General features: G+C 42.5%; 1 protein-coding gene across 1 annotated transcript in view; it reads left to right on the top strand.

Annotated features, from left to right (window-relative positions):
* Positions 1 to 12833, top strand: part of TMEM178B (transmembrane protein 178B) — a 217044-nt gene extending 204211 nt beyond the window's left edge. Inside the window, exon 4 of the mRNA XM_033057334.2 lies at positions 823 to 12833. Coding sequence (XP_032913225.1) covers positions 823 to 1073 — 251 coding nt within the window. The 3' untranslated portion in view covers positions 1074 to 12833. The remainder of the gene's footprint in view (positions 1 to 822) is intronic.
* The last annotated feature ends 752 nt before the right edge of the window (positions 12834 to 13585 follow it).

Genomic DNA, 13585 nt, shown 5'->3' with positions numbered 1-13585 from the left:
GGCCAAAGATCAAAATTGGACTCATCTGGGTGGGATAAGGTTCAGCTTCATCTGATATGCGTGTCTTTCCATAACATCACCTGACACAGTTATGAAGTTTGTCCTGTGTTGTCAGGAAGAAATAAGAAATTAAATATTGCTGCAGAGATGGAAAACAAGAACAGCATATTTTGAAGATTTTAGCAACATGGCAGAGGGCATCTAGATGGAGTCATGCAGAGAGCACAATCTGAGTTTTGTGAAGGATTTAAACATTTTTTTAAGTCATATTTAAAAGGAGATTGTACAATGAAAAATTCTATGTTTTGATATAAGAAAATCATGAAGAAAATCTCCCACATAAGTTCAAATGTGCATATCAACAGAGCCAGAATATGTCAAATATATTGTAGCATTATATAAAGTCTATCACTGAAAAGGAGGAAACAAAAAAATCAAGGTTATTTTCCCTACCAAAAAATGTCAAAACAAAATTATTCATTCTGTATTTGTCTAAAGCAAAGTTTCAGAAAAATCAGTCATTCCATGCAGCATTCTGGTTCCCAAGGGAGTACACATAATGAAAAAAAGTTGAAGTTTCTCCATACAGCTCTGCTCAGCAGCAGATCAATGCTCAAGGCTCTGGTGGCACTCAGTTCTTTCCCCATGGAGCCTCCAGACTGAGCCACTCCACACCAACATCTTCCCTCAGGCACTTCCTTACCACTTGCACCACCAGCTTCTCTCGGGCAGCTTGGAAAGGGGTATCTCTATCACTTTTCTAACTTCTCTTTGTTTGTTTTTTTTTCCCTCCCTCCTTCTCCCCTCCCCTCTTTCCTCCAGGAACCTTCTGCATCATTTCACTGTGCACGTGCGTGGCTGGAATCAACTTTGAGCTGTCCCGCTACCCGCGGTACCTGTACGGACTCCCCGACGACATCAGCCATGGCTACGGCTGGTCCATGTTCTGTGCGTGGGGGGGCCTGGGCCTCACTCTCATCTCTGGCTTCTTCTGCACTCTGGCCCCTTCTGTCCAACCTGTCCCCAGGACCAACTGCCCCAAATCTAGACCTGAGAATGGGACAGTGTGCTAAAACGAATAGTGAACGAATACACACACACACAGATGTATATATATATATATATATGCCTATGTATGCCTATACATGCATATATATGTATATATAATTATAACTATATATAAAATCTCAAATTAACGCCAGTGCCAAGGTAGAGTTGAGTCCAACGCAGCACTCACATCTCCACGGGACTCTGTGTTGCTTCATTGTTTCTCACAGTGATGGGAAAGCTTTTCTCTCACATGGCTCTTCCATCCAACTCTTAACTTCAGCATCATACCTTAGAGGTCAAATGAACCTACAGTTGCACCTACCTACTGCCATTTGGGAGGGGGAACAGGGGATCCATGTGGGGAATCTGGAACCAGAATCTGTACAGGACATGGTGGGGGCAGAGGCGTTGGGGGGATGACATAAAAAGCGTGTCCATTGCAGCCAGAAGGGAAAATGCTAACAGCAAGCAAAGGAACAAATGAAGCATTTGAGCCACTTCAACAACGTACCTCCTCAAGGCCATTATGAGAAACCCACCCACGTCCTTTTTCTTTCTTAAAACAAAATTACAGAAGCCTGTCGTGTCATTGGTTTTGGGGTTTTGTTGGGTTTTTTTCCCTCCTTAAAATGAAGAAACAAAATGGACAGAATGTGTGATGAAAAGTAGAAAAGCATTTTCTCTTTGCCTGCCAAACTCTAGAGAGAAGCCAACAAGTGAAAATAATAATAATAAATAATAATAATAATAAATATCTAAGAAAATAGAACCAGAAAACAATAAAAATCTCCAAGAGAACATCTCAGCGGACTTTCCAACAATGCGGTTTTAATCTTCCAGCTGCCTTACATCCAGGCTTACAACTGAGGCTGAACTGCTAATGCAAACGCAGCAGAAGGCCTTTTGAAAATGCTGTGATACATGTGTGTATTACTTTTTCTTCCCTCTTACTTTAATTTTTTTTTTTTTTTAAACAAAAAAGAAAAATTTAAAACCTTGCAGTGTGATTGTCCACTAAGCCATCCATGCTGTGTTTGTGGCCCAAGACTGAGGCACCGCCACGGCACCATCAGGTCTGAGACAGCGCTTCTCCTCTGGTGGATATCAGCACGTTGTTTTGGTTTCTTCATGGAGCTTCTGAAAGTTCAGGATGGTGGATCCAGGGGAAGACTGACCAAGGAGAAGGGAGGTTGGGGGGAGGCCTGGTAGCTGTTCTTCCCAGGCATTTGCTGGAATGGGATTTCATCAAGTTTCCAGTTTGGACGTTTGAGACAACTGGGCAAAAGCCATTATGGAGGAGGAAAAGGGAGCTCATTTCTGTAGAAGAGAAGTAAGAGATGCCTCTCATTGTGTTCATGTATGCCAAATAAGACCTTCCCACATCTTGTCTTTGGAAACTGCCCCGGTTCGCTGGACATCTCCTCTCTCCATCTGGGAGAACTGTGTACAGATGGATGTGAAAGGGTCAGATGCAGAGAACACAGATCCATTTCCCATGAGCTTAAGCATTGTATGATGTAACTGTGAACCTGCAAATGGAACTTTCTCTCTTTTTCTGGTCTTTCTCTTTTTCCTGCTACTCCTCTTCCTATTGTCTCCTTTTTCCTTCCCTCTGCTCTTCCCATTGTTCAGGTCATAGGTCCCAGAAGAGCTAAAGGAACAGCTAAGTTTGGAGAGGTGGGTGAATGCCATTAGAGGAAGAAAAGCTGTGAGGACACTGGGTCCTTGCAGAGTACCAGTGGCTGAGGGGAAGGTGGGGAAGAGGGGCCAAGGGTGTAGCCAAAGGGACTCTGAAGAAGGATGACTGAATTGCCATGTGTAAGAGTGAGGTCACCACTGGTAAATATGCAGGCAAAGGGAGACAGGACAAAGAAAAAAATGTCTCCCCAAAACCAATCCAACTCTTAATTCAGGGATAGTACCAGCAATCCTTTCTTACATGATAGCTGCATGATATCAGTCCTCATTAGTCAATAAGAAGTCGTCTTCTCCATCTAAAATATCTCACTAGGAGAAGGAGCCTGTGCCTGCTGCACAGAAATGCAGGTGATAATTTCCAGGTCATGGCATTTACACAGCTGGCAAGAAAGAGTATTGCTTGGTTTAAAAATATCCAGCTAACAAATAATTCTTACACATGTATTAACAATGCTCAAAGAAATGAAGTTTCTAGAGGGGGTGTTGGAGTAGAGTAGATTTGAGTTTCTTCCATTCTTGCTCAGCCACCTAGCTTTTGTTTTCTGTTGTCTACAGTTTCCCCAAACATGCCAATGCCAGCTGCTAAGTCAGTGTGTTTCCACTGAAGTGCCATCCGTGTCAACTGAAGTTTCACAATTTCATTTTCCATTAGATGTGACCAGAGAAATTACTTATTTATTCAAGTTGAAAATACAAGCCTTTTGAAGAAGCTTCGTTTTTAAAGATTGGTTTATTTATTTTTTTTTCTGGGAAGGTTTTCAAATAGAGTGGTTTTGAAAAAGTTTTGAAGTCATTTGACTGTGCAAGTGCCTACTTGGTAAGGAGGTTGATGAATTGCCATTGAACAGAAGAAGGAAATTTAAAACAAAAACAGCCTTGGAGAGCTAAATGAAAGCTGAATGCAGAAAACCAATAACTGGAAACCAAAAAAGACCTATAAAATTGTTCCTTTCTTCAAAGCTTGAAAAATTTTGGAAAAAAAGAACAACTTCTTGGTAAGAAATTATTAGGAAAATTACAGCTGTTTAATTCAAACAGCTTTGAATGCAAACTTTCTTCCTCCTCTGCAGTGCTGAATGTGATAGGAAAGGTGTTTTGTGTAAATATAGATATCTGGAGTGACACAGGTAAACCAGAGTCACAGAGGTACCTGTCTGGAATCTACCATCAGGCCCTGTGGCAGGCAGAGCAGTACAGCAGCTCCTGTGATGATGTATCCTTGTGTGGTCCATGAGGGTTCACAGGGTGTATTCTACAGATACAGTTTTGAAAGAAGTATAGCAGTAAGATTTTTTTTTAAATGAAAGTATTTTTGCTGTTTGATGGATTTTCAAAGGTTTCCTTTTTTTCTGCAGCTGGCATAAAACCAGTTTTGCCTTGATGAAGTATTCCCTGATGGTGTTGGTTTACAAGCTGTATATAAGCCTGTGTGTCTGTCTGTGTGTGGCAGTGGTGGAAGAGGGTTATGGTTCTTTTTATTTACAACAGGAAAGTGTTGATTCTGAATCTTGGGGCCAGTTCTGTGCTTTTCCACTTACTCTAGCATAGGGTGTGTAAGGCCTGTGTGGCTATGAAGCATCTTAAAAGCTATGGGAATGTCTGAAGCAGCAGGTGATCATGTCACCTTAATCTCCAGCTGGATCCCCAAAAGGACCATTTGTCCAAACACAGCTCTCATCATTGCTTTCAGTAAGGGCAGAACCCCTTTGGGAGATGGTGAATTTCCCTCTGTGCTTCTCAAAGAACTGGGAGGATTCCCATGTGCTTCCACCCCCTGGACAGGGGGGCACAGCCCCACCACACCTTCTGTGTGCTCAGACTTGTCTTTAGAGCAGGGCTGATCCAAAATACATCCACATGCAAATTTGGGATGGTCAGTGTCTCCATCTCTCCTGAGCTGAAGCACACTCACAGCTACTCTGAGTTTCTGCATTTTGGGGGAGGCTTTGAAGTGTCTTTCTGAGCAGAGATTGAAGCTTTTTTATGCGTGGTTTCTTAGTTGGAAGAGCATCTAATTAGAAATCTGTTATCAGTGATCCCAGCATTAAGGGGCTTGACCCTGTCCCTCAGATCTGCTCTGGCCAAGTTCCTAAGCATGTGCTTTACTTGGGGCATGTGACTAATCCCCTTAACTTTGGTTGACTATTCATATGCCTAAAGTCAAGAATGTGCTTTCCTGGATGACATTCAGCTTCCTGCAGAGTCCAGCCCACGCTCTTCTTTTCCCATCCTTCCCCTGTAGATAAAGTGACACTCTGTCCCAGCCTGAGCAACCAGTGTGTTCTTGGTCTCCCTTTCTATGAGGTGGAAATGCAGGATCCATACTTGGCAGGATCTTTCCCACATGTAGCCTTTCACCTTGCCCTTCTGGGACACACAACTCTTTGCTCCAGAGTTCACAGAGCCATTGGAGTGCAGTGAGTGCAGATATCCTAAAAGGCCCATCCTAGGGGTGCAAGGATGAATTGGCCCCACCCACTGCAATCTGCAGGCTGAGGTTTTGTGTGTGGTGACTCCGTTGTGCTGCCCTGTGACTGTAATGAGTCAGCTGCAGGGGTTCTGCTGTCTGTCCCTACTGGGACACTGTACATGGGAAGGGACCATGTGGCAGGAGAACATGTGTCCTGTATCCTATGTACCCTTTAGTACATCTCCTTCTTCAGGCTGAAGCTGTTTGTGTTTTAAATTTCCTGACCCATATTAGCCGCCTGTATATATCATCAATCCCTTCTTCCTCTCTGCAAACAAACAGCTGATCTTTCCTCATCAAAACAGTACAGTCCCTCCCAGTTCTTTCTCTAGTTGGGTTTTTTTTTCCTTCTGCCCCAGGAACAGTCACAAGTGGATCACAAACCACCAGTGACCAGAGAAATTTCTTTGAAATATTGTTTTTGAAAAAATAGTCATTACTTCTTAAAATGTTATTCCAGCTGCAATAACAAATGAAAGGGGGAAAAAAGCATCCTCAGAGTTCTCTAAAGAGAGGATCCTCATCCTCCCAGGAGTGAATTGTGAGAGTGCAGGTATTCTGTTTTCCTGTGGATGCAAGTTATTTGGGAGCATTTTTGGCTCTGGCACATTAGCTGTGCAGTTCAATGCATGGTGAATAAAGCAAAGTTGGTGAAGGAGGGGATTGATGTCCAGGGGCTAGCTCAGATTCCCAAGCATTCCTGGAAGATTTACCCACCGTGCAGCACCTCCAAATCAGGCTCATCCCTGGAGCCTCACTGATAAGCAGAGCTCAGAAGAAAATCACTGTAATCTGTCCTTAATTCTTGAGCGCCACGCTAACTGCCAGCAGCGAAAGGGAGGGAAAATAATATGTTACCAAGTATAGCTTGAATAAAGACATGCATTATTCGGGCTCCTTCTTCTGTGTGTCTCTACATTGGCCTACAAGTTCTACAGGAGTGTTCAGGCACATTTGCACAAACCACCAGTGCATTTTCTTGCCCCCAGGTTTCCCACTCCTTCAGGGTCCACACCGCTGTGCTCATCCAGCCAGCAAGGGAAGGCTCAAGGTGAAAAACTGAGACAGCTCTGAGTGATTGCCAGGTACCAATGACAGACAAAGAGTTAAAAATGGGCATGAAACACCAACAGCACGTAAAGATTAGCAACAGATGAATTTCCAAGGTGAGGAACCAAAGTTCAAAAAAGCCTAAAGTTTGATTGCTAACTCCAGGCTAGATCCATAAAATCTTGGTTCTGCCAGTCTAAGGCGAAAACTCAAAAAACAGGGTTTAGCTCAAAACTTGTAGTCCACTGCTTCCAGTCATATAGTCCACTGTATTCCAGCCAGGAATATAATGCAACTATTCCATAGTCTGTTGAGGTTCATAGAAAGCTCAGGTGCCTTAGAAAATATTTTAGTGCTGTCTCGGTTAACACCGAAAATGAGATGTGTGCTTACACACTCATGATATCTCTGGCTTTAGAAAGTCATCAGATGCTACCTCCCCTCCCTCCCTGCCATCCCCCAGTTCAACTTAAGCTTTCCATCCTTTATGCCCCACTATCACCCCAATCATACAGCCTTCTTCAGAGCCATAATTATAGACTGCACCATTTTGACAACAAATGCTGCTGGTGCCAGATCTGGAGCCTGATACAGTGCTGTCAATTTAATTGCAGTATGCCTTGCACAAGTTTAGGATTTAACTTGAGAAAGAGTCTGGATGACTGCCTCCATAGAGGCCACAAGAGGGAAATTAAATTCTGGTCATCCCTAGTAAAGCACTCCAGAATCACAGATCAATTGTCCTTCCCTTGCTCAGGAAGGGAAGACTTTCAATGAAAATATCAGTCTCAGATAGGTTTTCTCCAGGGGAAAGTGGGAGAGTGAAAAAAAGGAGACCCAACAGCAGTTGCTTCAAAATTGGTAGAATTCTGTGAGGGTAATCCAGTGTCACCCTCAGCATCAGGAATTGTCAGTCCCTTCTAGGACTGCACACTTACGCTCTTCCTTCAGTGATTAACACCCCTGCACAGTGGCAAAAAGTGACTTCCAAAGTTTCCTTGCATAGGGTGTGTACACATGGGCACCCTCACTTCCTTCTTTCCTTAAACACACATGGGCACATCCCACATCATGTGGATGCCAGGAACCTGCAAAAGTGTCCTAAATAGAGAGAAAATACCTAGCAAAATGCAGCACAGTTGTTCTCCTTTCTTTTATACTCAACAGCTTCAGCATCTAATTCCTCTTCAGACAGTGAATAAAAAACTAAATGCTTTGGGTGCCTACATATTTTTTTAAATTTATGAGCTCCTAATTTGCTTAAGCTCTCATGATGTTTTATCTCAAGAAGAGTTTTCTTCTGGCTGTAGAGCATAAAGCTGTATTTTTTTTTTACAAAGAATTATTCATTAACAATATAGATCATAAGAAAAAGGTTTGAGTAATCAGAACAACAAAAGTGCAGCCTTAGACTGTTCAGTTAGAGTGTACTGAATTATTTATAACTCCTGGGCACCAACAGCAATCACAGATATCTAATTTAAACTGTTACTATTTTTACTTGGCAATTTCCATCACTTAGAGTGTTTATATCTATGTATTTGTGGTTTGATCTTTTGCAGGACAAAATTTCCCCTACTTACACAGAAAAGCATATTTAAGAACTTTTGAAGGTATTTTTGTGCAGTAACTTTATTTTAAAGCATTTTGAGGCCTAGTATGGCAGGCTTTACAACTTTCAAAACTGTAAACTGTATCTAAAAGGGGCTTGAACTTTCAGTACTTTCTCAAGTAAAATTCTCTTTGATTACAGGTCATGGGGATCAAGGAGAAATTTGTTTCATTAGAAGATGTAAGACTGGGTCCTATTTATGTGTATATGTGATCAGGGGACTTAGGTATGGGGGCTGCACTTCTATGTCAGTCCACTTAAGGATCTTTTGCACAGATCTTGGAAAAGTCACTCCAACTTTCTACCAATCTCTTTTTGTAAAACAACAACCATTATACTTGTGTGTGGCTGGAATAAATCCTTACTAAACCTTGCCCATAGGCTGACACACATATACTTGTATAGATGTGTATATTTGTATATATATTTGTAAATTTATGAAAAATGTCCATATCTTCATGGTTGCCTGAAATAACCTGAGGTTGATGTACAGAATTTCAGGCAAAGGACTGTTTCTTTTTCACAATCCTCATGTATCTCAGACTGAAACCAAAACAAACTAAAAAGTACTATTTCCCAGGAAAATCCTCATTTTGCCATTGCACCAGTTGAGGAGGGGTACCACACTTAGGTCAGCAGCACGCACATCCACACGTACATCCAGTCAAAGGACTGGGTCTCAAGGGCTTTTTTTAAGGAAAAGGAATGGACTGAAAAGGCAATGGTAGAATTTCTCTTCAGCATTAGCTCTCTCAATTGATTCTCTTGTCCTTTATCAGAAGGCCCTTTGTACAGATGCTGTTCTCTTTAGATGTACATTTGGGAGGAGCACCTTTGTGGATGACACTGAGCCACCAAAAAGCCAGGATTTTCTGACTGCCTTTGTCCCCATTAACCTTAGACACTTAACTGAGTTCATGATGTTAATGGGCTCATCTCCTTTGGCTTCTTGTACAGGTAGTGAAGAGAGACTGTTGCTCACTGACATCCAAGCTTTAGGAGCTCCTTCTGGCTTCATGCAATGACCACTCACCTGTCTTGGGTGATCCCAAGGTCTTAAAAGAGCAGAAATCCCGGTGAGGTGAATCAGGTACCCAGTGCAGAAGAGCATGCAGTGCAGATCAGCCATGTCTGTGTGCTTTGGGTGCGTGGCCTGGGCTCGCCTGTGAAACACAGGTTTTCATTGTGAAAGCTTGTTGGAACAAAAGGAGATGTTCACAACAGCCTTCCCCTCCCAAAATGCACCATGATTGCAAAGGATAGGGCTTGTCCCAACCCCTGGAAATAGCATTTGAGGTGAGTGCCTTGTGGTGGCCTCCAGGCACAGAGCACTGTGCTGGAGGTCAGAGGTCTTTGGTCTGAACTCTTCACCTTTCTCTGCCAGTCCTGGGCATTGCTGAAGCAGTTCAAAGAGTGAATTTATATCCTAAACATTTGAACAGCTGAGCTGTTCAAAGGTTACTTTTCTTGCTTTATCCCCAAACTGGCCTGGAAAAGTCATCTAGCTGGTGTTGATAATCAAAAATTCTCCTCCAAGATACAGTCTGGGTAGTTTTGTTTTTTTTTTTTTTTAATGTTAATAACTGCTTTACAAACAGCTTACATGGAGATTAAAGAGATTGCAATTTCATCCCTTATTGTTGGGATTATAGTTGTCCTCAGAAAAACCAAACTGAGAACTCAACAAGAGGATGAACTGTGGCTATTATTCAGAAATCTGCTCTGACAAGGCTGAACATACATCTCCATCTCACGGTGAGAGTTTCTCAGAGACAAAATTTGGAACTGCATATTGGTAGAGAGTCTATCTAGAAGGACCAGCAATTTAATCTAGTATTAGAACTTTGGAACTCTTGTATAGTCCCATATATTACCTGAATAAAACAAACACAGTCAGAGGAGTGGGGAAATTAAACTGATTTCTGAAAACTCTAAGGCTAAGTGAACTTTGGATCTTGTGCCAATGTATGGTCACTACTATTTGTTTCTACAGCTAAATTTAAGCCAGTTACTTGACAATCTTCACCCATCTCTCAGAACAACTTTATTTTTGAAAATACTGTAAAGGTTTTGGTAAGAGGGACTTCAGCTGACTGCAGGGAACTGTAAAATGAAGACTGAATACTGTGTACTAGTACTTAAGGAAAGACTTTAGTTAGAAAGTGGAAGACAAAGCTGAGTTCCAGGAATCAAATGTTATTTTTTAGCATGGTACTACCTTGCCCAAGCTGTAGTGTATCATCCTGACATTCTTCTCCTGTTCCCCCTTTCCCTTTTTTGAGGAGTAAGATATAGATCTCTGTCTCCCTCTCTTCCTCTCCCTCCCTGTGTGTGAGAATACAGACATGCTTCTTGTAAAGACATTTTTTTCTAAATTTCATTCCATACCAGCTCTTGCATATGTGACTGTTTTGTTATTTGAGATGTCTGTGAAAAAGAAATAAAGGCTTTAAGAGTGAACTCTGGAAATGGGGAGGAACTTGAGAATATATCAGATTTAAGGATGCAGCACCATTTTCTGCAAGATTTTTGAGAATGCTCCTAAACTCTCATCCTCACTCTCCTGCCCTCCCTCTCTGTGAGAGGGATGAGGAAGGTACTGGGATGTGAGACTCTCAAAGGTTGCTCTTTAACTGTTGACTCACTGTGTCCCACAAGGATTTTGCAGTTTTTTTCAGAGTTTTAGTGTCAAACAAAACCTCTTTTTAAGAGGTGATAAAGCCAATGCACAATATTGGGTGGGAGGAGATTCTAAGGGGTGACTCCATACCAGCTTGTCTTTGTTTCCCATTGTTTTCATGCTTGTCCAGCCATGCTGGGCTCACTTTGCCAAGGTGTGGCTTGCCAGGAGGGGCCTGCCTGACCTCTCACCCCCTGATACACTTGGGTAATGTTGGATAACTTTCCACTTTCAAAAGAAACCCATCTCACCTCCGAATGAAAGCCATAACCACTCCTGTGACCCTGCCACAGGCTCCATGGGACAGAGCAATGCCTGGTAAGGTAAAATAATGTGTGGAGCTCTTGGCTCCAGTGTCACCTTCCCCTGCAAGCTCCCCTGCTACTCATGAACCTCTCAGCCAGTTCAGCACGGGGGTCTGACTCTGGCTCTCCCACTCGTGCCCATGGGAAATGTGTGTGGATGTGCAGAGCACTCCTGTGTGGGGGGCACGAGCGTTGGGTGCAAGGGGCAGGGAGAAACCAGGCACGCTGGACTCCCCACCTTCCACTGGAGATATTTGCTCTTCAGGATTTCTTCTGCCCCAACCACATGCTACCACGCTGGCCAAAAGTTTTTGGAGGGTTTCCCTTTCTTGACTCTCTCATTTTTTCCCTATGATTTTTTTTTTCCTTGCTCAGAAGAAATGAAGCAATTCCCATAATCATCCTTTGATGATGATGAAAGTTGCAGTCATCACTGTTTCTAATTGACAGTTTGGGAGGCTTAGGATAATAATTCACTTAAATGCCTGCAAATTGAAGTACGTCAGCACTTTCCTAGGACATTCCCAAGTGAAATAATATGACTGGTACAGGACATTTGTCATGTGGGTACATCTTGGCCAGCTGTTTATGTTTCCTATAAGTGCAGTACACACACATCAAAGCTGGATTAAGAAAGACCTAGAATGCCACAACACTCAGGCATATTCAGAGAAATGCAGCAATACATCACATTTATCTGGCATATTTTCTCTATAGAAAATTTTCCAAGTGAGAGTCCCATCAGACCTGTCTGAGGCAGATAGGTATTACAGCCATTTTGGAGATGGGAAGCCAAAAGCCTGGGGAAAGACTTTCTCTTTAGTGGTTTGAAGCCCCCTCACAAATTCTGCCAGCTGCAAGGTGGAGCCTTCTCTTTTCAGCACTTTTGAAAACCCAGACAGTAGCTGGGTTTACTCAAATCTGTGGTGGCTGTAAATGTGAAACCTGGGATTAGGACACTCAGGATCCTGATTTCTTCAGAGCACTTCCACAGAGCTTTGATCCCACAAAGCACTTGCCTAATTTCAAGCATAATTTTCCCATTAAGGATGCTACTGTCATGCTTAAAGCTAGGCACATGCCTAAGTGCTTTGCTAGACTGGGAATTACACTGAAATAGATATGAAACTTCAACATATTTTGAGAAGTCCAAAAGCATGTCCATTTCTGATTATGATTTGGGCATTGTAAAGGATGTTTGAACTGTGTATGCAGCTGCTCAGCCAAGTGGAGTACTTTTTTAGCCAACATACACAGTTTTAGGACTTTTGGGTAGTAACATCCAGTTGCCAGAAGTAATAGTGACATGTCCTGTGAGGCTGGGACCTCTGTGCTGCTCTAAGAGGTGAAGTGGCTCCTGTGACCATCGGTGCTAACAATACATCAACAACCACTGACTATTTTGTTAGGTTGTTCTGGTGAGATGTGAGTGTGGTGGCTAATTTCACAAGTAATGTGACATCAAGTGTATTGTACTTTTCCATTTCTTCCTGTAATCTGTCGCAGCAGAGGTGAACAGAATTTGTTTAAACATGAAACACCCCCAGTTTTCTTGTTCTGTTAATCCAAGGTGCTAATCTGCAGACACACGGGTGTTTGTGTACATGCATCAGTGTTTGCAGTTTGTGGCCCTGAAGGAACATTTCAGTGGCAGGGTTGAGATCAGGGAACTAGCAGGGAGAGTGAACAAACCCCTATAAACTTTGAAAGACAAGAGTTGCAGAAAGCATCACAGGACTTTGCCAAACAACTGGCTACATCTTACAATTTCCCTTTTGTTTTGATTTGGTTTGGTTTTGGTTTTGTTCAGATTGGCACAGAATACTGTATTTCCATCAGTTAAAATCTTGTCTGGTAAATAACTAAACAACTTGTTCATGGAAAATTAAAAAAATAAATAAGTAAATTGTCAGTTGTGGAATGTAAACTGATTAAACAAATAAAAAAATCATGTTGTGTGTTTTAAGAGGTTGCGTCTGCTTGTGTCAGGAGCGGGACTGGACACCTCTCACCATCCCCATCCTCACAGAAGGATGGAGGACAAAGAGCAAAACTGGGAGCTGGGTTGTCTCTGAGTTATAGGGTACTGGAAATGCTCTTTGAAAACTAATAATAATAAAGATTAGATGGCTTCTGATCAGAATTACCATAGAAAACATCACAAACACAAGCAGCATCTCAACATGATTGTTTACAAGGAGGTTTTCTGTCTGTCATAGAAGGGATTGATTCCTGCCGGAGCCTTGATGTTAGAGTACTGCATGTCCTCTAACACCATTAATCTCTTTTTGGAGCCACTTAGTGTGTTGAAGTCTGTGATTTGATTGAAATGCATAGAGCTATCAGAGTAGTTTAGCTCCCACCTTCCCCCAGCAAATAAACAACTAAAACTGAATATGGATCAGGGCCTGTCAGGTTTCGAGTGCTCAGCTGTAAGGGCTGCAGGAAACCTGGCAGGCACAATGCTGCACTGATATTAGTGCTTCTTCACTGCCCTTGTACCCTCAGGCTGACAGCAATGCAGCAGGCAATCCTGCAGCAGACAGCAATGCAGCACAGTCATGGAGCAGACACACATTTTCTGCAGGGCTTGGAGTGTGCAGCCAGGGTCGGGCTGCCGGTGTCCCAGGCTGAGCACCCAGCATTCAGGGCATTCATAACAAATGGAAAGGTACCAAAACTACCTCAATATATAACAAAAAGAAGTTAAAAGAAATAAA

Source organism: Catharus ustulatus, chromosome 4, assembly GCF_009819885.2.
Source record: "Catharus ustulatus isolate bCatUst1 chromosome 4, bCatUst1.pri.v2, whole genome shotgun sequence".
NCBI classification, from domain to species: Eukaryota; Metazoa; Chordata; class Aves; order Passeriformes; family Turdidae; genus Catharus; species Catharus ustulatus.
This window is presented reverse-complemented; position numbering and strand designations above follow the sequence as displayed.